The 23,379-nt window shown below is 43.1% G+C and overlaps 1 protein-coding gene across 4 annotated transcripts in view; it reads left to right on the plus strand.

The window, feature by feature from the left end:
* atp2b3b (ATPase plasma membrane Ca2+ transporting 3b) overlaps positions 1-23,379 on the plus strand; it is a 103,616-nt gene that overhangs the window by 58,005 nt on the left and 22,232 nt on the right. For all 4 annotated transcript variants that reach the window (XM_086276683.1, XM_086276684.1, XM_086276685.1 and 1 more), the window contains 3 exons: positions 14,633-14,720; positions 14,812-14,918; positions 15,296-15,487. In XM_086276683.1, coding sequence (XP_086132809.1) covers positions 14,633-14,720; positions 14,812-14,918; positions 15,296-15,487 — 387 coding nt within the window. The remainder of the gene's footprint in view (positions 1-14,632; positions 14,721-14,811; positions 14,919-15,295; positions 15,488-23,379) is intronic.

Below are 23,379 nucleotides of genomic sequence, written 5' to 3' on the forward strand. Positions count from 1 at the left end.
TCCCCCCGCTTCAGGACACCTACACCAGGAGATGCCGGACTAGAGCAGCGCAGATACTGAAGGACCCGTCCCATCCTGGCAACAAACTGTTCCAACTTCTGCAATCTGGTAGAAGGTTCCGCATCTTCCGGGCAAGGACAGAGAGACTCAAGAGGAGCTTCTATCCCCAAGCCATCCGTGCCCTAAACACACACACCCGCCCTCTCACATCATCTATAATTGACTGAGACAGGACTCTCTTCCAGACACTCTAAACCAAGGCACAATGTACATTTCAATTCCTTTAATTTTAAATATGTTTATATTGTCTATCCTGTAAAATAGTCAGATGTCTATTCATATTAATGTACAGAATTCACCTGCTTGCTGCTACTACTGCACATTCACCCAGTGTATATACAATATGTATGTATATATATATATAATGTTCTTCCTCTACACCCCCCCCCCAATTTTTGCACATGTCGAGGAGCGTGTCAGGCTACATTTCACTGTGTGTTATACTTGTATAACTATGCATGTGACAAATAAAGAACCTTGAACCTTGATAGAGTAGTCTGAACCAGAGTGTGACCCACACCCCACCAACAAAATAAGAAGAAGGTGCAAAAGGCGCACCTCCAGGATTGGAACAGCAGCCCCTTGCACCAGGTGTAGAAAGTGTGCCTACAAAAACCACTCTAATCTGGTTAGTACATCTTGCTGCTAATGATGATGCACACAGAAGCACACACATACTGGAATATAAATTTTGATCATTTTATTGGTGATTTCAGGGGTTATTTGGTCATTAAATTGCCTTTCTGGCCACTAACACACCATGTGTGATATTCTTTTTGGCCATTCATCCCCCCCCCAAAGAAAAAAAAAATAAAGTAAAAATAAATCATTGTTACAGTTACTGTTACTGACCTGCAATGATGATAAAAAATATTAGGTTTCACCATTCATATGCTAAAAAATGTGAACTTTAGACCATCCGCAGCTCTTATTACGCTGCCTGGATGATGTCAAAACATTGGTTGTCATTAAATTTTTTAAAGCTAAATGAAAATAAAACTGAGGTTGTCATTTTTGGCAACTTTAATCATATCGACAGCACTCTGGGCGCCTTTTCCTCATATTGTAAAACACATATAAAAAACCTCGGTGTCTACATTGATGGTTCTTTTAAATTGAATAAGCAGGTGAGTGCAGTAGTTCAGTCCTGTTTTTTTCAGTTAAGACAGCTAGCCAAGGTAAAGCCATACCTTCCGGCTAACGTCTTTGAGCGTGTTATTCACCTTTTTCTTACTTGCAGATTAGACTACTGCAATTCATTGTATTATGGTCTAGATCAGGCCACCATCCATCGTCTTCAGATGGTTCAAAATGCAGCTGCTCGCCTGCTAACTGGTACCAAACGGAGAGAGCATATAACTCCAGTTTGGGCTTCTTTACACTGGCTTCCTGTCTCCTACAGGATCCAATTTAAACTTCTACTTTTTGTTTTTAAGTCACTTAATGCCCGAGCCCCTCCTTACCTGTCTGAGCTCCTCTCTGCCTATGCTCCAGGAAAAACCACGAGGTCTAGCTCAAAACTAATGCTGTCCATCCCACGGACTAACCTCAAATCCCGTGGTGATAGATCCTTCTCTGTGGCAGGTCCCAGACTTTGGAATAGTCTCCCCTTAAATATTAGATCTGCACAAACACTTGAGCAATTTAAATCATTACTAAAGACACATTTCTATGCCCTGGCTTTTAACACACTATGACCCAAGCATTTTGGTCTTATTTGAATTAGTTTAGTTATTGTTTTAATTCTTTTACTGTCCTATTATTGTTTTTTTACTGTTATTATTGTATTACATTGTTGCTTTTTAATACCATTTTTATATTGTTAAGCACTTTGTGCAGCATCGGCTGTTTGAAATGTGCTATATAAATAAATTTGACCTTGACCTTTATTACTATTTTCCCCCAAAAGCGTAGCAATAATACATAATCTGACTGGTATTCAAAGGGTATAATATCTGAATTTGAATTATATTTTGGTTTTCATGACTAGGAGCGGTGCTAATTTAAAAAATCAAGTCAATGAAAGTAGAAAAATGTTTTTTGATATTTATTAATTTTATAGTATTTTGTAAACGTAAACAGGAGGTGGCCATTTTTGGCCACGAACAAGCTGAGAGGGATTTTTTTTGTTTTTCTGTCACTGCGTAAAAAAACAAAGATGCATAAAAGTCATTAATACTGTTAATTATTGCTATACATCTAACCTCCACCATGGTTAGAAAATAAATCAGACGACATGTTTTATTTGGAAAAAAATTGGGGTTTTGTGATTTTTTCCATTTATGAGTTCCTAGGATTATTTGATTTAACTGGTATTTAAAAGGTTAAAATTCTGAATTTGAATGAAATTTTGATTTTCATGAACAGCACTGATACTAATCTAAAAAATCATGTCAAAAAAAGTGGAAATTTTTCTTAATATATATGAATTTTATAGCATTTTGTAAACGTAAACAAGGAGTGGCCATTTTTGGCCACCAACAAGCTGAGAGGGAGTTTTTATGTTTTTGCTCTCTCTGCACAAAAATAACAATGCATTATAATCAATGTTGATGTGAATCAATTACATGCCCCAGACTCTACTATTAACAATACAAGAAATTTCAGTAGCAATGCAATTATATAAAATTGCGAAATTTGAGGTTGTCTTCCAGCTAGTGCAGTGGACAAACAAACTGGTGTTTAAAGGGTTAAAAATTTAAAAAGTAATAATTGTTTTATATTTATGAAAAGAACTGAAGTTACTTAAAAGCTTTATGCAGAAAAAATGGCATAAAAACACAAAAATAATAAAAATTACAGACCTAATCTGTTGGTGGCCACTTTTGGCCACGAACAAGCTGAAAGGGTAGTGATTTTGAACAAACCCAGAGGGTTTATTAATTTATTATTAACAATAATATAAAATTATACACAAAAGGAATTACTAATGTAAAAAAAAAAAAGTGGTTTTATTTATATATGTTTATATAAAAATATATGCGGTGGCCCCTAGAGACAAAGCACGTACAAACTCCAAAAAGCACATACAAACTCCAAAACACATTTCTAGCATGAACTGAACTTCCAAAACAGAGCTACCTAGATCACTTAAATTACACAATTGAAAGCATGAAAGCATATGTGTATTGTTTGTGTATTTATACATTTATAGTCAAATAATTTAAAAAAAAAGTTCATTTACCTGTTATTACCACACACCAAATCCGGTCGTTGGTACTTGCTGGCTTGTGTAGCCACAAGGTAACAAAAGCTCAACACTGCACCTAGCATCCTGGATCACTTCTGTTGTCTTTTGTACGTGTTTAGAGTTTTTATGTGCTTCTGAGTTTGTACGTGTTTTTACGTGTTTTGGAGTTTTTACGTGTTTTGGAGTTTGTACGTGCTTCAGAGTTCGTATGTGATTTGAAGTTTGTATGTGCTTTGTCTGTAGGGGCCACCGTAAATATACTTTTATTTATTCACTCCACATAAAATTTAATAAATAAATCATATAATACAAAAATCAACTATTCACATTTCAACTTTTAACTATTTAAATTTTCAGCTTTTTCCTTTTACAAATTTAAAGTGAAACAACACAAAACACTGCAAACAACAACACAATTAAATATAAATTAAAATATGAAAACAAAAAGAACATGCATATTCTCTGTCATATGGGCCTGCATGAATAAACTTTCTGAATCCTTTATCATCTGCAACTGAAAATAGTTGTGGATGATTACTATACCTTTCTAATGTGACGCTGTTGTCCCTGGCTCTTTCTGTCTCTCTCTCCTACTCTGTTCCTGTGCTACCGAGTGTAACTACTGCCCCTCTTCCCAGCGCAATGCACAAGGCTCGCATGCGGAGTGAAGTGGAAAAAAAGTGCGAGAGAGAGAGAGGCTGAGAGAAAGAAAGAAAAACCCCCACGGCTCGCGATAAGGAGCCGACTCGCGTCGTTCACGTCAAAGATCCCCGACCCATTACTACAACAGACTACCAAGGAACTACAAGAACTTCTTGGGAATTAGGATGATCCTTTTTACATGCTATGGTTCTTAGTCTTTGCCTATAGTGATGACAACCCCTCTATGTATAATAGTGATAGGCTGATCTTTAGCTTTTCCTGGCTCATCATAAGTTAAACGAACTACTGGTTTAATCTGTCTCCTAGGCCTTATTTTAGGAGTGTCACCCAACAGATCACGGTGTGTATTTGGTTTCTCAGTTTTGGCAGACAGAACAGGCTGTTCTGGGATCCAGATCAGGTTCTGGGATAGAATTTTCATCATCTTCTTCATTTTGGTCATACTCCTCCTTAATATCCACCATTTGGTCGGGCTCAGTCTCTCTGTCCTGAATAATGCCTCCATCCTCCGGTTGCAGTTCCTCATTTTCACTGCGCTCATCAGAAGCAGTTTCATCACTGACCTTGTCCTGGTCATTTGCACAATCCTCTTGTGGCACTGCTTGAGATCTAAGAGCCTGTCTTAGTGCTTCTCTCACTCTTTCTTGAGTATAGTAGTGCCTCTGAGGCTCATAGTACTCACTCTCTGACGACAAATCAGAATCCTGTGACAGCTGAGGGTCAGACACAACTGTGGCCTGCTTTGGTTTCTTGCCCTTTGGTTTTTGTCTGTCACAACAGTTATTGCCTACTTCAGGGATTGGCAATTTTACATGTTGGCCAATAGGAAGGATGTGATCTCTGTGGATGTGACGACCACTTCCATTCTCCTTCTTTAGTTGGTAGACAGGGAGATTGGGCATTTTTCCAACAACTTGGTAAGGTATTGGACTCCATCTTGTTTGCAACTTGTGCTTCCCTTTGAGACCCCAGTTCTTCAATAGGACTCTGTCTCCTATTTCTAGAGACTGGAAACCAACTCTCTTGTCATAGCCCTTTTTGTTCTTCTGATGGACTTTGTCTGCTTTCTCGGATGCTAGCTTGTTGGCTTGACGGAGATCTTCTTTAAGCTTTGACACATAGCATGAGTGACTTTCCTCAGCTTTGTCAATTGTGGTCCCAAACAACAAGTCCACTGGCAGTCTGGCTTCACGACCAAACATTAGGAAGTATGGTGAAAAACCAGTTGCATCACATTTTGTACTGTTATAAGCATGGACCAAATAAGGGACATGCTGGCTCCACTGATGTTTTTTCTCTGTGCTTAGAGTACCCAACATTGAAAGCAGCGTTCAATTGAACCGCTCTGGCTGAGGGTCTCCTTGCGGATGATACGGAGTAGTGCGCGACTTCTGTATCCCCATGTTCTTCAACAAGTCTTTGATCAGAAGACTCTCAAAGTCTCGCCCCTGGTCTGAATGGATATGAGCCGGAAGACCATAGTGGACGAAAAACTTATCCACTAAGGTTTTGGCCACTGTTTGAGTGTCTGATTCTTGGTCGGCAATGCCTGGGCATAGCGTGTGGAGTGATCGGTGACCACTAAGACATTTCTTATGCCCTTGGAATCCGTCTCCATTGACAGAAAGTCAATGCACACCAGATCCATAGGTCCACTGCTGGAGATCTGGTGAAGTGGTGCGGCTCTCTGGGCAGGAGTCTTGCGTGTTATGCATTCACCACAACTTTTGATATGTTGCGCAGTGTCTTGCAACATTCTTGGCCAGTAGAACCTTCGACGGAGTAAATCCAGAGTTCCCTCTATGCCGAGGTGTCCTGAGTCATTGTGTACTGATCTCAACAAAACGTCATGATACATCTTTGGCAGGACTAGCTGACGGACCTCCTCCACTGAGTGACGTTTGGTGATGCGGTAGAGCAGACCGTCACTCAGGAGAGTCAGCTTATCTTTCTCTCTTTTTAGGAGCAACAGCTCCGGACTGTTGCCTGTCCATAAATTCTGTTGGACAGCTTTGACCGCTGGACCAATGACTGAATCCTCTTTCTGTGCCTTAGCGAGATCAGATTTTGAGACATGTTCCAGTGACTGTAACTCCATCGTAAGAGGAAATGCATAGATGTCAGGGATGTATTCCGGGGAAGCCCCGGTTTGGTCGACACATCTGGTGGGTAACTCTGGGCTTTCTGACACACGTACTCTTTTGCAGATGGATTTAACAGCTGCCTCTGGTATAGTCTCCCATTCAGTGTCAGTGTCAAAGTTTCTGGAGAGGATGTTTGCATCTATGTTATGCTTGCCTGGTCTGTAATGGACATCGAAGTCATATGTGGACAAAGCAGCTAACCATCTGTGTCCCATGGCATTGAGCTTTGCCGTAGACAGAACATAAGTCAAGGGGTTATTATCTGTACGCAATGTAAAGTGCACCCCATACAGATAGTCATGAAAGCGATCCACCACAGCCCACTTTAACGACAGGAACTCCAGCTGATGTATGGAGTACCTCTTCTCAGCCTGACTTAGCTTCCTGCTGGCAAATGCAACCGGCCTTAGGTCCCCTTCTTGTAGCTGGTATAGGACAGCCCCCAGTCCTTTGAAGCTTGCGTCCACGTGGAGCTCATAAGGCTTGGTAGGATCAGCAAAGGCTAATACCGGTGCATAGGTTAGACAGTGGATGATCTGCTGAAAGGCTTTGCTGCAGGAGTCATCCCACCGATCTCCAAAGGGTTCTGACTCTTTCAAGTAGGACTTGTTGAGGTCTGGACTCTTTTTCTTGCTCTTTTGTATCGGAGCATAGGTCAGTTCAGTAAGAGGCGTAGTTAGCAATGAATCGCCTGTAGTACCTGCAGAAACCTAAGAACGATCTCAGAGACTTTAGGTCGTGGGGCTGAGGCCAGGTGGTAACAGCCTCAATCTTCTGCGGATCAGGAGAGACACCTTTGGCAGACACAATATGCCCGAGGTACTTCACCTGTGGCTGACAAAACTGGCATTTGTCCAGGGAGATCTTTAGTCCTGCTTCTCCAAGACGATCTAGGACTTTAATGAGCCGCTCTTCATGTTCCTCCAGTGACTTTCCGAAGACAATCAGGTCGTCCAGGTATACCAGGACTTGGAGGAGGTTCATGTCTCCGACTGTTTTTTTCCATTAGACGCTGGAAAGTCGCAGGCGCTCCTGTTATTCCCTGCGGCATTCTCTCAAATTGGAAGAAGCCTAGGGGGCAGATGAACGCCGTCTTCTCTTTATCTTCCTCTGCCATTGGAATCTGGTAGTATCCACTACGCAAATCCAGCACTGGGAACCATTTGCTCCCAGACAAAGAATCCAGTGCTTCGTCAATGCAGGGGGTCATGTACTGGTCGGCAGTGTTGGGTAAGTTACTTTAAATTAGTAACTTAGTTACATTACTAGTTACTTCTATCAAAAGTAACTCAGTTACTGCAAGTTACTCGTTACTTTCAAAGTAACTAGTTACTAGGGAAAGTAACTTTGGTTTTACTCAGAATTCTCTTGTTAATGTGTTGCTTCCATAACTGGATACCCAGCAAGATTGCCAGTCTTCTAGCTTGCTTACTTGCCACAAGTGCACTGTGCCACCTACCAATAGAAAGGAAAAAATAATCTGCATATTTCCACGAAAGAAATCCCACGCCTGGACCGTCGTTGATCGCCGACATGATTCTAGCCAACGTCACAGCGTCATGTGCGCTTTTTACATCCAACACAAAAACTGCAGTCGTGGTGCTTTCGATTATACTAAGAACTCGGAAATTCTGCCTTCTGAATAGGAAGATGTAGGTAACACCAGACTGCAGATGAGCTGCATACAGGGCTTGACTGGGACAAGATAAACAAACAAGAGAGAAAAGCCGATCAGCTGATCATTGATCAGTTTCATGATTGAAGTAGAAACTGGAGAGGGAGGGGAGAGAATGAGAGAAGAAGAAGCAGCTGCAGCGTAAAGAAACGGAATAACTCCAGCTTTGTCTGTTTTTCATTGTAGCTGAAGTCCGGGACAAACTGCATTCCTTTTCACCTCAATACCAAACGCATGATATTTTCTCTGAATACGGAATGATTCCGTTTTTTACGGGATGGTTGGCAACTCTAATAATTAACCTTATGAACAAAATAAAGTTCAGTTAACATCATAGCACCCACCCAGCTGTATAGAAACCCCGTCATGCTAGCTAGTACGCAGTACGAAAAAGCCAGCACAACGAAAATAAACTCCACCTAAACTTGGTTTATATCTGACCCAGATAGACTGCAGGTCACAACTTCTTACCTGAAGTTCAGTTCACCTGACACTCGGACCGGACCGGTGGCCGCCTGAGGTCTCTGCTCCTCCTGCCTCCCCTTTCCCTCATCCACCTGCTGGCCTCCACCACTTGCTAATGTTACTGAATCTGTGGAAGCTCCGCGATGCCACCACACGAAGTAACGAATAACGAGCCTATCTAAATCCCAGTAATGATTAACGCGTTCCTGATTTTGGTATAATAACTAGTTACCATGCTCATTACCACAATAATAACGTAGTTACTGTAACGCGTTACTTAATAACGCGTTAGTCCCAACACTGCTGGTCGGGCACGATCCGGCTGTTAAGGAGCCTGTAGTCTATGCACATCCGTATGGTTCCATTTTTCTTTCTAACAATTACAATCGGCGAGGCATAGGGGCTACGGGACTCTTTAATGATGCACATAGTAACTCTTGCAGATGTTTTCTTACATCCTCTATGTCTGCAGGTGCCAGTCGACGTGATCTTTGCCGAAAAGGTCTTGTGTCAGCCAGGCGGATGGTGTGCTCCACCTCTTTTGCGAGGCCAACGTCGCATTTATGGACTGAGAAGACGTGGGAGCGTTCCGCTAGTTTCTGTCTAAGCCGGTCCTTCTACTCTTCAGGCGCAGGAGAGTCACCAAAGTCGATCTGGCTGCTGTCAAATGCTGTCATCTCTGGTTTTTTGCTTGGCATGGTGATGACGCTTTCGGTGCGATAAAGGTGACCCATGACGGTTCCAACAGGGATAATGGTTTCCCTGGCGGACTGGTTCTGCACCAGGATTCTGAAGCTGTTAACTTGTACCGCATTGGCGGGCACAACCATGGGCTGTAGCAGGACATCACCTGGCAGAGGAGCTAAGGGAGAAGAGTCAAACATGAAGATCTCTTTGCCAACTGTCTGCTGAAAATTAACTTTGCAGGTTATTTGCAAGTCTTTTCTGGGGGGTAAGGACAAGGGATTTGAACCTTGCCAAGTCACACAGCCAACCTGGTCATCTCGAGAGCTTAGCGTGAGGGAGTCTGTGAATGTGGGTAGCGACTCCCTGTGAATTTGGATGCCCAGGCTTTTGGTTATGTCAAGCCCCTCTTTTCTGCATTCCTGTACCAAATTGCGGACATGGCTGGTGTTAGTGCCAACAATGACAGGAATCTGCTCTTCTTTTGGGCTTGTACAGATCAAGGCAAGGTCTGGTACAGTGTGTTTGGTGCCAGTCACTTCAGCCGGATACTCAACATCTACCACAACATAGCCAAGGTAGGGGTAACTGACATTGGACTCACCCCAAATGTTGAGACCAGTGAGCGGATGCACTGGGATGGAAGGCAGATGGGCTTTATACCAGGACTCGAATATTATGGTGACCTGTGATCCACTGTCAAATAAGGCATCACAGGGCTGTCCATTCACTTTAAGTGGCACAATACTTGGCGGCCCAATCAGTCCTTCTGGAATTCCAGCTGGGGTGGAAGAAGTCAGAAGACACTGCTTGAGATGGCAGTCAGTGTCAGTGGCATTACTTGTTGAAGTACCTGAACTTTCTTTCAGTGTCTTGACAGTTCGGATGAGCTTTCGTATAACTTTGCTCTGATTTTCAGGATTTTGACACTTTGCGACAAAATGTCCCTTTTCCCCACAACGGTAACAGAACTGCTCATCCAAAGGCGTTCTGTTCTGGTAAAGGGTCCTTGTCTTTGAGGTAGCCTCTACTGCTCCCATGGTAGCCAGTTTTACCGAAGAGTCTGGAGCAGTATCTCGTTGGGCTACTTTCTGTTGCAGTCTTTTCACTTGTCTTTTCAAAGCAGCCAGTTCTCTGGTGTCACTGTGCTCACTTGACTGTACTGAGGACGAATCTTTATCTATGACATCAGGGGACTTCAAGTGGCTAACTTGGCCTTAAGCTCTTTAACTTCAGCTTTGAGACTTTGTATTCTGTATTGCCAGTCCCTGAAGGTTTTGTCTGTACATGCTGGACTGAGGTATTTAGTTTTCTCCTTGATGCCTCACACTCTTCCTCTGTGCGAATCTCACTTAAGAGGTGGAGGAAAGTTGGGGGTTTGGACTTTCTTTCTCTCAGGTGCAGATTAATTAGCATGAGATCGGAAGTGACAGCCCCTCTCAGAAGTTGTTCTAGGTGAGCATTGTCTTTGCTAGAAGCTGGAAATCATCCTCTCTGGACAACTTTAGTAAGGGCCCTTTCCAGACGCCTCAGAAATTAGACAGTTTTTCACTTGGTTGTTGCTGCATTAAGCAGAAAGCGAAATAGAGATCATCCCCAGACTCAGCACTGCCAAATGTGCTTTCCAACGCCTCCAAGTATTCAACGGGACCTGCCTCGGGTCTGACTCACGAACCGATTTGGCAATCTCCAACGCTGGCCCCTTTAAACTTTCCATCAGCCTGTGCCTTTTCTCCTTGTCTGTACAGTCCCTTTCCTCTACCATGAGCCATGCCTGCTCAAGCCAATGGTCAAAGGGGTCTTCACTAGGGGGAACTGGCAAGTTCCCTGAAAACAGCCTCAAACGCCAATAACCACCTTCAGCTTGTGGTTTATGTGCCTTCTCCAAAAAATCACCAACCACTTGCAAGACAGACTCAGTGGAGTTTATGGAAGGATCAGAGCTGGGCTGCGGAGGAGCAAGGCTGATTAATAAGCTTTGTATATGTCTTCCATAGTCCTACCCTCAGTGTCTAAGAGACTCTTCAACTTCACAGCAAAATCGTCAGGAGCTGCACATTCATTTCTTACCACTGTGCTGGTCCAGCACTTCTTTGGGTGCATTATCTTTAGGTATACTTTGTTTGCATTCGCAGAGAACCATTAGGCAGCTCAAGGGGGTGTGGAACAAGTGCCCTCTAACCCGGACTCGCCCTAGACACTTAATAGTCTCCAAGGTTTCTTCTATCTGGGCTATTTCCACTTCTTCTGGAACCAGAACCAAGAGTGCTTTAGCTTCCTCCAAACCTTCACCCCGACACCAACTCTTCAGCTCTGCAGCAAGCCCGGTGTGGTCTGCCATACTCTTTGTAGCAAAAAATACTAAGAAATGTAAACTAGCTACTGTAGGTTAACTTTTTTTTTTTTTTTAGTGTGTTGCCCCTTTAATACTTCTATGAAACCCAAAAACATCCCAGCGGTGCCTCCATTTTATGTAGCCCTCATTTACTCAATACCATTAAATAAATGGGCTTTGGGTTCTTTTTCTAGTGTACTCTCGTATGATATTTTTAAATTAACTTCTCTTTTGTTTCTGGGATCAATGAAGCTTATTCCTTAACAGTAGCACTACACGGGAAAATGAACACTAGTGTCTACAGTGCAGTAAATTATGTCATACACCATGTAAAGTAGAGCATTGCAACCCTCCTTCAATTTACCAAACAATGAAAACAATAAAATAATAAAATGGCAGGTTTCAGTATTCAGGCAAAGCAAAATACACACAGCAATTTACCAGCTGTACACAGAATTTCCTCATATACAATGTAAACCACCAGTGATAAAACAATTATAGTCCCAAATTAAACCTAAAGCCGTCAGAAATACACCCTACGTTGCAGGCCTGTATTGCTCCAGTATAAATCCAAAAGATCTCCCAACCGGAAGTTCTTCACTCAATGAGCAAAAAATAAATAAACTCAATACCTTGTGAAACTTGCAACTCCCACCAGATTAATCCAGGCAACAGGATGCAGTAGCACAAAGATGAGGAAGGTCTGTGATCTCCACGTGCTCCACAAGCTACCTGTTTTAGCTTCCCACGTTGCCAGAGGTACTCTAAGTGACTATCTGGGGTCTGTCCGTCGTTATCCAGTTCAGTAACGATCCTCTGCAGCTTGTTACGTTCCACAACTTTAGAGAAACGGCAGTCTACAGTAGTCCTTATTAGCGAACGGCTGGGTTAGCCTCACTTTAACTCAAATGCGTGCGCGGCCACAAGAAACAAAACACACAGTCCAGCAGACTCACGCTGAAACTTTACGTGTAATGTCACTAGCTTATCGACATTGTGACTTGTCTTTACGAAAAGTCAAAACACACTTACTAACATTACATAAAAACAAGACCGCCCTCTCTTCTTGCCTTGTCTTTTTATTTCTCCTTTTCTTTCTCCACCCTGTGTTACCTTCATAGACCATATCCCCGTAGGAAATTACAGTTCTCACAAGCAATTCCCAATAAAAGAAAGATAACTTATTTTAAACAATGCAAACATGTTTTTAATCATTTTACATGAACTTTGATCTTTTTAATATACAAGAAAATTGAACAAATGAATTTTACTCTTTGGTATTTATATTCTCAGACTTTACTTATCTTTTACTATTTATGCATCTTTTTAATCCGGGTTTATTATATATAAGCTTGTATTTATTCAATTCAATTTCAATTCAATTCAATTTTATTTATATAGCGCCAAATCACAACAAAAGTCGCCTCAAGGCGCTTCATAGATACAGAGAAAAACCCAACAATCATATGACCCCCTATGAGCAAGCACTTTGGCGACAGTGGGAAGGAAAAACTCCCTTTTAACAGGAAGAAACCTCCGGCAGAACCAGGCTCAGGGAGGGGCGGCCATCTGCTGCGACCGGTTGGGGTGAGAGAAGGAAGACAGGATAAAAGACATGCTGTGGAAGAGAGACAGAGGTTAATAACAGATATGATTCAATGCAGAGAGGTCTATTAGTGAGTGAGAAAGGTGACTGGAAAGGAAAAACTCAATGCATCATGGGAATCCCCCGGCAGCCTACGTCTATTGCAGCATAACTAAGGGAGGATTCAGGGTCACCTGGTCCAGCCCTAACTATATGCTTTAGCAAAAAGGAAAGTTTTAAGCCTAATCTTAAAAGTAGAGATAGTGTCTGTCTCCCGAATCCAAACTGGAAGCTGGTTCCACAGAAGAGGGGCCTGAAAACTGAAGGCTCTGCCTCCCATTCTACTTTTAAATACTCTAGGAACAACAAGTAGGCCTGCAGAGCGAGAGCGAAGTGCTCTAATAGGGTGATATGGTACTACAAGGTCATTAAGATAAGATGGGGCCTGATTATTTAATGTGTCAATATGTAAAATATGCTGATAAACTGACAAGTCATAGGTGGCTCAATTTTCTAAAAAACTTTCTGTCATAAATTTGTAGTCAATTTATGACATTTGGGAGGTGTGACATTTGTGGTAAGAATCTGACCCAAACACAGGACTTTTCCAAAAGAGAGACAGTGAATTTATTTACAGTGAACAAAGGTGAATAACAATGTGACAATCCCCGCACTGTGGCCCCCGTGGCGATTTCTCCCAAATCCCACACAGTGTTCATGTCTGTGGCGTGTATCGGGAAACTCCAAATTTCAATCTGTACAGGGGCTCCAATCCCAAATCCTGGCAAGACAAGACGCAATGATTAGTCTAGCGAGCAACACACAGATATACACACAAAGTTTTCACTATTGAGCCGGGGCTATACTGACAACTAAACTCAACAATCCAGCATCGACTGAAGCTCAGCCACACAGTTAAGTAGGGAGACTGCCCGCGATGACAAGCAGCTGCAGCTGACGAGAACTGATGAGCAGTAGGTGTGGCTGACTTCAGCGCAGGAAATCTTCAGGGTCTGCAGACGTTTGCAACCGGACTTCCGGAAACACACACACGTCCAAAAACAAATACACACAAACAGGGAAATAGAGGACCAGAGGGGAGCCAAGACCAAAACAAAACACAATACACAGACACATCGGGTGAAGGTCGACTGGCGAGGGCTGCCAAACCATGACAGGAGGAGAAACTATTCACAAATCACAAATAATTCACAAATCTAAAATGAAACACACTAGGAGTCAGATGCATTCTAATTATAGGAAGTACACTGTGCGAGGTAGATGCCTAGACAGAGCATGCAGGATGCAGCACACAGAATATTAGCTACTCTATTTTCATAGTCCACTTGCACCAAGATGGCATCTAAAATCAGTTAAATTATCAAAGGAAAGCTATTTAGGTTTGCAACCAATATAAAGAGGTTCAGATTACCTCTGGCATGGCTGTATCCACTGTAGTTAGTGTACACAATAAAAGGCAAAAAATTGTATGGGCAATGCTTTTATCCCGCCTATTTAGCTTTAGGCTTTGAATTTAGCAGAATGCTTAATGGGATAGATGGCTGTTGATTAGTGCTGTGGCTCTAGTTTTCTATGGAGTATGAATTTAAATGTATACTTAAAAATGCTGTGTGTAAGTGATCACTATACAAGGGTACAGGATGGTTACACTGAATGAGGGAGGGCAGTATATAAGAATCAAGTGCTTCTTCTCCTTATTATTTTTTTCTGTCAGTCACACCTTTGTAACATGTTTAACGCTTTGAATCCACAGTGACATGTAGTTAAAGCAGAGACTAGTTTATGGCTTTTCTTTGTTTTAAACTAACAGATTGAACAGGAGCGTATCGATAAAATCTGGCCCAAACTGCGCGTGCTGGCTCGGTCCTCACCAACTGATAAACACACTTTGGTTAAAGGTGAGTCCATAAACCAAAACACACACTCATATACAAACCGATTCACTGCCAATTAAAACTGTTTTTTTTCCTCCTTTGTGTTTGCACCCAGGCATCATTGATAGCAGCGTTGTAGAACAGAGGCAGGTTGTTGCAGTAACAGGAGACGGAACTAATGACGGCCCAGCTTTGAAGAAGGCTGATGTGGGCTTTGCCATGGTAACCTGAGATACTGTTCACCATTAGTGTTTATTTGGGATTAATGTGCTTCTGTCATGACATTTTTTGTAGTAATCAGTCTCTTATTCTGTATTTTTGAAGTAAATCTTTTTATGATTCAAGATGTATAAAATACATCTATTATAAATCTGTAAAGGACAGAGTATTTTCCATTGTACTTTGTAATAACAAGTGTTTTGAGTAGTGTGCATTTTATTTTGGCCACAGCTCTTACTCATGCCAAGTGGTAGCACTTGGAGGCAGGACAGCATGATATTGAGACAGTAGCACTCCAAAGTAATTTGGATGCTTGAATGCTTGCATGAATCATGTCATGAGTCTCTGACTCCCCCTCACTCTGTCTCAATCTCTGTCAGGGTATCGCAGGGACGGACGTGGCTAAAGAGGCGTCTGACATTATCCTGACTGATGACAACTTCAGCAGCATTGTCAAGGCAGTGATGTGGGGAAGAAACGTCTACGATAGCATCTCCAAGTTTCTACAGTTCCAGCTCACAGTCAACGTAGTGGCTGTCATCGTGGCCTTCACCGGGGCCTGTATCACCCAGGTAGACAGACAGATGAATACACATATATGCTGACACATGTGCCTTCCTACACACACACACAGATATCACTTCTGTAAATGTCGCTCACTTATACCTGCTAGGGCAAACGTAATGCACAATGCTTTTTTATGCATTTGTACACCAAGCTTATATAAGCAGTGATGTCCTGACACTTGGAAACATTTCTATATGTTTGACAAGTAATGATGATCAACTTAGAAATGCACAGTTATGTAATAGGGCTATTAGGGCTGGGTATCGATTTCTATTTCTATAACTGATTTGATTTGATTCAGTTTTGACTCAGACAGTCAAAATTGTGTCAAAGTAACTGAGGATAAAGCATAGAAAAACATAAAGGAGATTTTCCTGGCCTGGCTTTTTGCAGGGGTTTTATTAGAGGCAGAGGTAAGTATTTTGCAATTAGGCATATTTTGTAAAAACTAAACTTTTTTCAATATTGAACAGCAGAAATTAGACTTTCTAGTTGGAGGTCATTTTTGAATAAAAAAACACAGCGGGCGACAGTGCTGTGCACAACGTAGACTGGTGTTTGATAAGCAAACGAATAATGCAGAAAACAGATTTCTGATGGTAAACTGGTCTACACATAGCTGTGCAGGAAGTATGATTTTTATCTTGGTGGAAGCAGAACAGCAAAAGCAAGAGAGAAATCATGTTAATGTTTTTCAAACATGAAGCGTAGTTTTGATCTTCTATTGCTGCTGGTTCAGTGAATTTTGGTGGGAGAGTGACAAAACCTGCAGTTTCAGAATCTGTGACATGTCGACTTTCGGCACCCAATGGCGTGTCGCGTATGTGCCACCGGGTGAACGGCGAGATCCGCGCTTTGTGTTTACATCTTTTTGCGGAATCTGTTTACCTGCTCTTATTTGCTGTTTTAGCTGTTTGATGGTTGTTGAAATAGTTTTGTCAGCTTTAACCTGAGATTCTGGTGTTTCTGGCAAAATACATTTATACAGGATTTAATGAATCGATATCGCATTATTCAAACTAAAATAGTTTTGATTTGGGAAAATCGATTTTTTAAGCCCACCCCTAGTGACTACATGTTTGTATTTCTGTATTATGAACAACTTTAACAATCTTTAATTACGAAGAAGGAACTATCATGCTTCCAAGCATCTTGATGCTTATATTGAATTTGGCCAATGTTGCAAACAATTAGATTGGTAGCCAAGTGTAGAAAAATGCTCTGAAACAATGTTTGAAAGCAGTCTGAGCTTTTGGGTCAGACGTAACTTGTACATTTGTACTAAAGGTCATCTCAGACATTTAGTTTTCACCGTGCACTTAATTTTGTTTTTCTTTTTTGTTTGTTTTTTCTTCTGAGTAGCAGCCACTCGGAAGAAAACTGGCATAGCCCTTGTGTTCTGTATAACACTATAAATTCTGTACTTGCTATGCTTCCGTGCCGTCCTCTGAGGCTTTGTGTAATAAGTTTATTAATTTCTTTGTGGACAAGGTTGAAAGCATGAGACCTCCAACTCCTATTGCCGACCCTTCTAAGCATGTTTCGTGCTCATGTTTGCTATCCACCTTCCTACCAATTGCTCTGCCTGATTTAGAGAAACTGGTGTTAAATGCTAAACCGTGTGGTTCTCCGAATGATGTGGTTCCTCCCCGCTTTCTCCAAAAGGTATTTCGTATTATTGGACCTCAAATTCTGAACATTATTAACACTACTCTTCTGTCTGGTCAAGTACCTAGTGAGTTTAAGCATGCAGTTATACATCCCTTGCTTAGGAAACCTGGCTTAGATACCTCAATCATGTCAAATTTTAGACCTATCTCTAAGCTTCCTTTTCTAAGTAAGATCTTGGAAAGGATTGTTTATACTCAGCTGATGGACTACTTGAATGACTTCCAGTTGTCTGAAATTTTTCAATCCGGTTTTAAGCCTTTTCACAGCACGGAGACAGCCCTTGTAAGAGTTATCAATGATGTTCTGGTAGCTGCTGATCGTGGTAAATATGCAGTGCTGGTCTTATTGGACATGACCGCTGCCTTCGACACAGTGGATCACAATCTATTGATCTCCCACCTTCACCATTGTGTGGGAATTTCTGACTTGGCACTGTTGAGGTTTAAATCATACCTGTCTAACAAAAGTTTTAATTTTAACGATCGTAAAACGGAAGCGATTTTACTTGGCCCAAATCAATTTTTCAACCCTCCAGATGTTGATTTCGCTGTTCTGACCTCTCATTTGAATAGTTCAAACATAAATCTTGGAGTAAAGATCGATTCTGCACTTACCTTTGATGACTACATGAATGGGGTGGTAAAATCAGCATTCTACCACCTCAGACGTCTATCGAAGGCAAGCCCTTTCTCTCCAAATGTAACTTAGAAACTGTAATTCATGCCTTTATTACTTCACGCCTGGATTACTGTAATTCCATTTTAATAGGGGCTGGTCTTACAATTAGTTCAAAATGCTGTGGCTTGATTTTTAATTGGTAGAAGAAAGTTCGACCACATTTGGCCTCTCTACATTGGCTTCCAATCAAATTTAGGATCAGTTTTAAAGTTCTTTTATTGTTTTTTAAATCCTTAAATGGTTTGGCCCCGTTTATTTGTCAGATTTGTTGAAGCCTTATGTAACCACTAGTTCCCTCCGGTCAGCTGGGCAACTGCTGCTTTCAGTCCCTAAGTCATGGCTGAAACTCAGAGGAGACCAGGCAGATTTCCACATACTTCACTAAGAGGTATGTGCCACCCTGCCTAGACTGATTTGCCCCCACCCAATGTAAAGTACAATTTTCTAGATCTGCCATTGCAGGCAGACACAATGGAAGAGGTGCTGTAACTAGAAAGAAGGCTAGTTCTCAAAGAATAGTTCCTGTTCTTGGAGATGACAGCCACACACACTACTTCACTGAGAGTGGACTATTATAGGACACCAATGGTTCTGGTCAGTTTGCAAAAGAGTATCAGATCATATATCTTTTTATCTCACATTACATGCTTTCATACTGTATCATATCATTAGAAACAAGCTGGAAACATATTTAAAAATGGCTATATTCTGTACTATTAAAATCTAGATGAAAAAATTAAATTCAGCTGTTTTTGAGCATTCTAAAACTGCATCAGTTTACATTTCAACATGTGACAGTGACCCGTCCACAGTGACAGAGGTGCTGTCGGCTATGGAAAAAGAAACATGTGGAAAGAAACATGTTAAAGATATAAATAATAAGTAACAGTAAAAAAAACAGTAGGTAAGGCTGCACTTCTTGCAGTGATTTCGTATAGAAAACCTTTTCATCAGTAATATGTTTTCTTTTTGTCTGCTTTCAGAACTCTACATGATTGTTTGCAGCTAGCAGGTTGTTAATGCTGTCCATCAAGTCTAACAGTCTGTAGTCTGTGAACTGACCTTAGCTAACGCCAGCTAACAATGTTAGCTCGGTGGTGAGTAGCCTTCAGTAATAGTAAGAAATCACACAGCAAGCAATAGTACATCAAAGAGACTGAAGTGACACATTTATAACTGATGCCACCAACATTAACAGGATGCTTACACTAGAGCCTCTCGCATGTTTTCTTTGGGTTTCTGGCAATGCGTTTAAGAATCCAAAATTAAAGAGGGAGCCTAAGAGCCTAACATATGAAACAGGAAAAGACTGCCGTATAAACCGTTTATTTCAACAAAGTAACTGTATTCTAATTATCACCTATTTAAACGGTAACTGTAACGCACTACAGTTACTCATATTTTGTATTTTAAATACGTAACGCCGGTACATGTATTGTGTTACTCCTAGGGATGGGTATTGTTTAGGTTTTATCCGATACCAGTGCCAAACCGGTACTTTTGAAATGGTGCCGGTGCTTAAACGGTGCTCAAACCGGTGCTTGAAGAATGGAGAACACAAAATTGGTCCAAAAACCTCTCATGTTCAGCTGTTTTTTTGTAAAACGATAACAATGTTAGCCTTTTCTGCAGCTATGGGGCATATATGGTATCACTCTTGGCTGGAAGCAGTGCTTAAACAATGGAAAAAACACAAACTTTGTCCAAAAACCTCTCATGTTTAACTGTTTTCCACTTTTTCTTTGGTCATTTTAGCCTTTTTGGCCATGGTGAAGGGAGTGTCTGCCATCAAACAAGAAGACAGCCGCATGTAGCTATGATGATGTTTGTTAGTTCACCTTACATGCATTCATTTAATAGCCTACTCAACGTAAATTACACACGAACAACATTAAGCTACTCACGCAGAGAAGAACGGCGGCTGCTGCCATCATCATCCGTCATCATTTCTGCTACACTGGCAGGGCTAGGGGCCAGGACTTTATTCTTCGGGTTTTTGGGGGATGTTGCTCCGGGTCCGATAACTGGCAACCCACCCGCAGTAGATGTGCACGGTGTGAGGTCTCGCAGCAAGCTATCAAATACGGCGCATTTCTCGGCTTTTAAAAAAAAACGCTATGCGTCGCCAGGTGTTTCATCGGATTTGAGGTGTTACCTCCTTTGACAGTATCACAGTATCAGCTTAAAGCACTTGTTGCTGCTGAGTTTGCATCTTTTGCTGTGAAGTACAGCCAGACTTTTGACCGCTTCGCCTAGGGCATTTTTAATCTGTAGCTCTGCTCTAAAAGAACGTACGTACGTACCTGGACCTGCCTACTGTCCTCGGAAACGTAAAATGATTGGCTAGAATCTAAAGTGTATCACAGCTCAGGAAAAAAAAGCACTGAAATAAAGCACCGAAATAAAGCACCGAAATGTGTGCTGCTTTTCGGTCTGGTTACTACCGTTTATGTCAGAACCGGTGCCATCATGGCACCGGATACCGGTACCCATCCCTAGTTACTCCTCAGCACTGTTTGTCATTCTGTTCATCCCTAGTTGGTGTCTGTACCAGTGGCTAGGTGCTGTCCCTTTATAAGAGCCAAGAGTTTTACTTTCCCCTTCCTCCATGTAAAGAATGTGCCCATGGCACATCTAGGGTTTCCTCTACAGAAACCTGCATTGCGTTTAAAATATGTGGTGGTAAGCCAGAGGCCTAACAAGGTGCACATCTGATGTTGTTATATCCCAGCTCCCTGGCACATAGCAAACACTTCACCTTGTACAAAAGTAAAGCCCCTTAACATAAATTGTATTGCACCATCAGTATTATGAAAATACATCTTCTGTAGAAATTTACATACCTTGTTGGGAGGAATAAAATCAAAATGTTCCCACACAGGGGAGGACATCCTCCTCTTCTTAGCTGGCTCCATTCTCTCCTGACTTTCTCTCCTCACTCTCATAAACTCTCTTTTTCTGTGTCGAACCGTGGGACTATTCATTCAGGGGTTGTGTTTTGTGCTACGGATAGTAATGTGAATCTGCCCAGCCTCCTGAAGCTCTCTTAGCTGCCCAGCCTCCTGTAGCTCTCTTAGCTGCGTCTCCTGTGTCCCCGCTAGCACAGTCATTAACTCCACCACAAGCTCCATTTTCACCTCTACCATTGCTTCAGTCATCAGTTCGGTCTGCCACTCAGTCGCCCTTAGCTCCATCATCCACACTACCAGCTGCTTCTCTTCCACCACAACCATCACTACACTCAGCCATTCAGGCTGCTACTCAGTCAGTCATTCAACCTATAGCCCTGCCATTAATGCACTCTGTGGCTGAGCCATTAGCCGCCCGGCCCGCAACCAATTCGGCCACTCCTCCACCCGTTACACCTCCACCACCATCGTCACTGCTGCCCGCAGCACAGCCTATAGCCCTGCTACTCATAACTCCGTCTTCAGTGTCTCCACTCCCTGTAGCTCAGTCTCCCATGTCCCTGTCACCACAACCGTCACTACAGTCCCCAGTTCAGTCTCCTGCAGCTCAGCAGCCACCAGTTCAGTTCCCTGTAGCACTTCAGTCTCCTTCAGTACAGTCTGTCGCCCAGTCGCCGCTCAGTTTCCAGCTCAGTCATCTACTCAACCACCAGCTCCACTTTCTCCCCAATCGTCATTAATACCTCTAGTTCGGTTTCCTGTGCAGTCACCCCTAGTTCATTTTCCTGTGCAGTCATCAACTCCACCACCTACTCCATTTTCACCACTCTCACTACAGCCATCAGCCATCACTACAGCCATCAGTATAGCTTGCCATTGCCAGTGTGTGAATGTGTGTGTGAATGGGTGAATTACTGAATGTAGTGTAAAGCGCTTTGGGGTCCTTAGGGACCCCAAAGTCCCCTGTGCCAGTTCAGACTTCAGTTCAGTCCCTTGTAGCAATTCAGTTCCCTGGTCAGCCACACACTCACCCACCTAGTCAGCCTAATGTTCAGTCAGGGGTCCCCACACCCTCTAGCCCTGCATCTGCTCCTGCTGGAGGCTCGAGTGAGCAGATTAAGCACTCTGCGGCTCCCGCGCCGCCATCTACCTCGTCCACTTGGGGTTCCGGTGAGCCCGGTCAGCTCTTCCTCGTCTCCACTGGGGGTTCTGGTGAGCCCGGCCAGCACTTCCTCGTCTCCGCTGGGGGTTCAGGAGAACCCCTCGAGCCGCTCCTCGTCTCTGCTGGGGGTTCAGGGGAACCTCTCCAGCCGCTCCTCGTCTCCGCTGGGGGTTCAGGTCAGCCTGGCCAGAACCTCCTCGTCTCCGCTGGAGGGTCCAAGATGCTACGGCCTGGTCCAGCTTAATCCTCGTCTGGTCCAGCCTCATCCGAGTCTTCATCCTCGTCTGGTCCAGCCTCATCCGAGTCTTCATCCACGTCTGGTCCAGCCTCATCCGAGGCTGCAGACGAAGATGAAGATCTTCGTCTGCAGCGTCAGCTTCAGCTTCCTCTGGTCCCGCAGCTGCTAAGCTGCCGTGTGGTCTGGTCCTGCGGTTGACTCGCCACTTCCTCGTCCACACCTTGCATGGCCAGCTCTTCCCCAAGATCTCCTTCGTCTGAGTCGCCGCCGCCGTTGCTGTCCGCACGGTCAGCCGCCTGAACTGTTTCCACGCCGCCGCCGTAGCCGTCCGCACGGTCGGCCCCCTGAACTGAACTGTGTTTGGGCTGTTTTCTTGGGCTCCGGTGTTTACTGTGCACTGCTTTTGTTTTCTGTTCCGAATGTGGAACAGAAAACTTACCTTGGGATATCCCTGTGTCTCACTGTGAGTTTAGTTTGTGAGTTTCCAGTTTAGTTTGCTTTTGTATGACTTTCTCCTGCTGTCCGGCTGTGTGCAGGCAGGAAAGGCAGGCAGGCAAGGGCAGGGCAGGGCAGGGCAGGGCAGGGCAGGGCAGGGCAGGGCAGGGCAGGGCAGGCAGGAATATTTTCAGGCCACACAGCATGAATGAGGGTAGATCACGACACGGACACAGAGAAACACAGGGCTTAAATACACAGAGGGAGCAATCAGGCAGGGAATGGGTAACAGGAGGGAAACACAGCTGGGGCAAATCAGGCCTAACGAGACAAGGGGAAGCGAAACCAGATACATTAACATCAGACATGGACCTTCAAAATAAAACAGGAAACATAACACAGACTGAACTAAAGACACAGACTCACACGCAGGCACTGCAACAGAGGGAACAGAGACGTGGGACCAGGACAGACACAGACATTGACTGGATACGGGGATATCGCAGACAGGGGAGACAGCAACTAACGATGCACAGAGACATAAACCATAAAAGAGAACTCTAACAAAGAAACCCAAGATTAGAAATGATAAATAATATAATAAACTCAAAAACCCTGGGTCAACGACCCAGGCATCCTAACTCCTGCCAGCAAATAAAGCTGAGTTCTTTGTGTTTAAACCTCGTGCCTGAGTGCCTGCATTTTGGGTCCAACTCCTGCCTACCGTACAGCGATTCATGACAGAATGACCGAGAACCTACACACACATATAAAAACAAAAGTTAAATTAGTAAACCTACTCTG

This window comes from Aulonocara sp. 'chitande type north' Nkhata Bay, linkage group LG20, assembly GCF_057382095.1.
Source record: "Aulonocara sp. 'chitande type north' Nkhata Bay isolate Kocher_YH1m ecotype deep benthic linkage group LG20, A_spYH_male_GT1.1, whole genome shotgun sequence".
In the NCBI taxonomy this organism is placed as follows: Eukaryota; Metazoa; Chordata; class Actinopteri; order Cichliformes; family Cichlidae; genus Aulonocara; species Aulonocara sp. 'chitande type north' Nkhata Bay.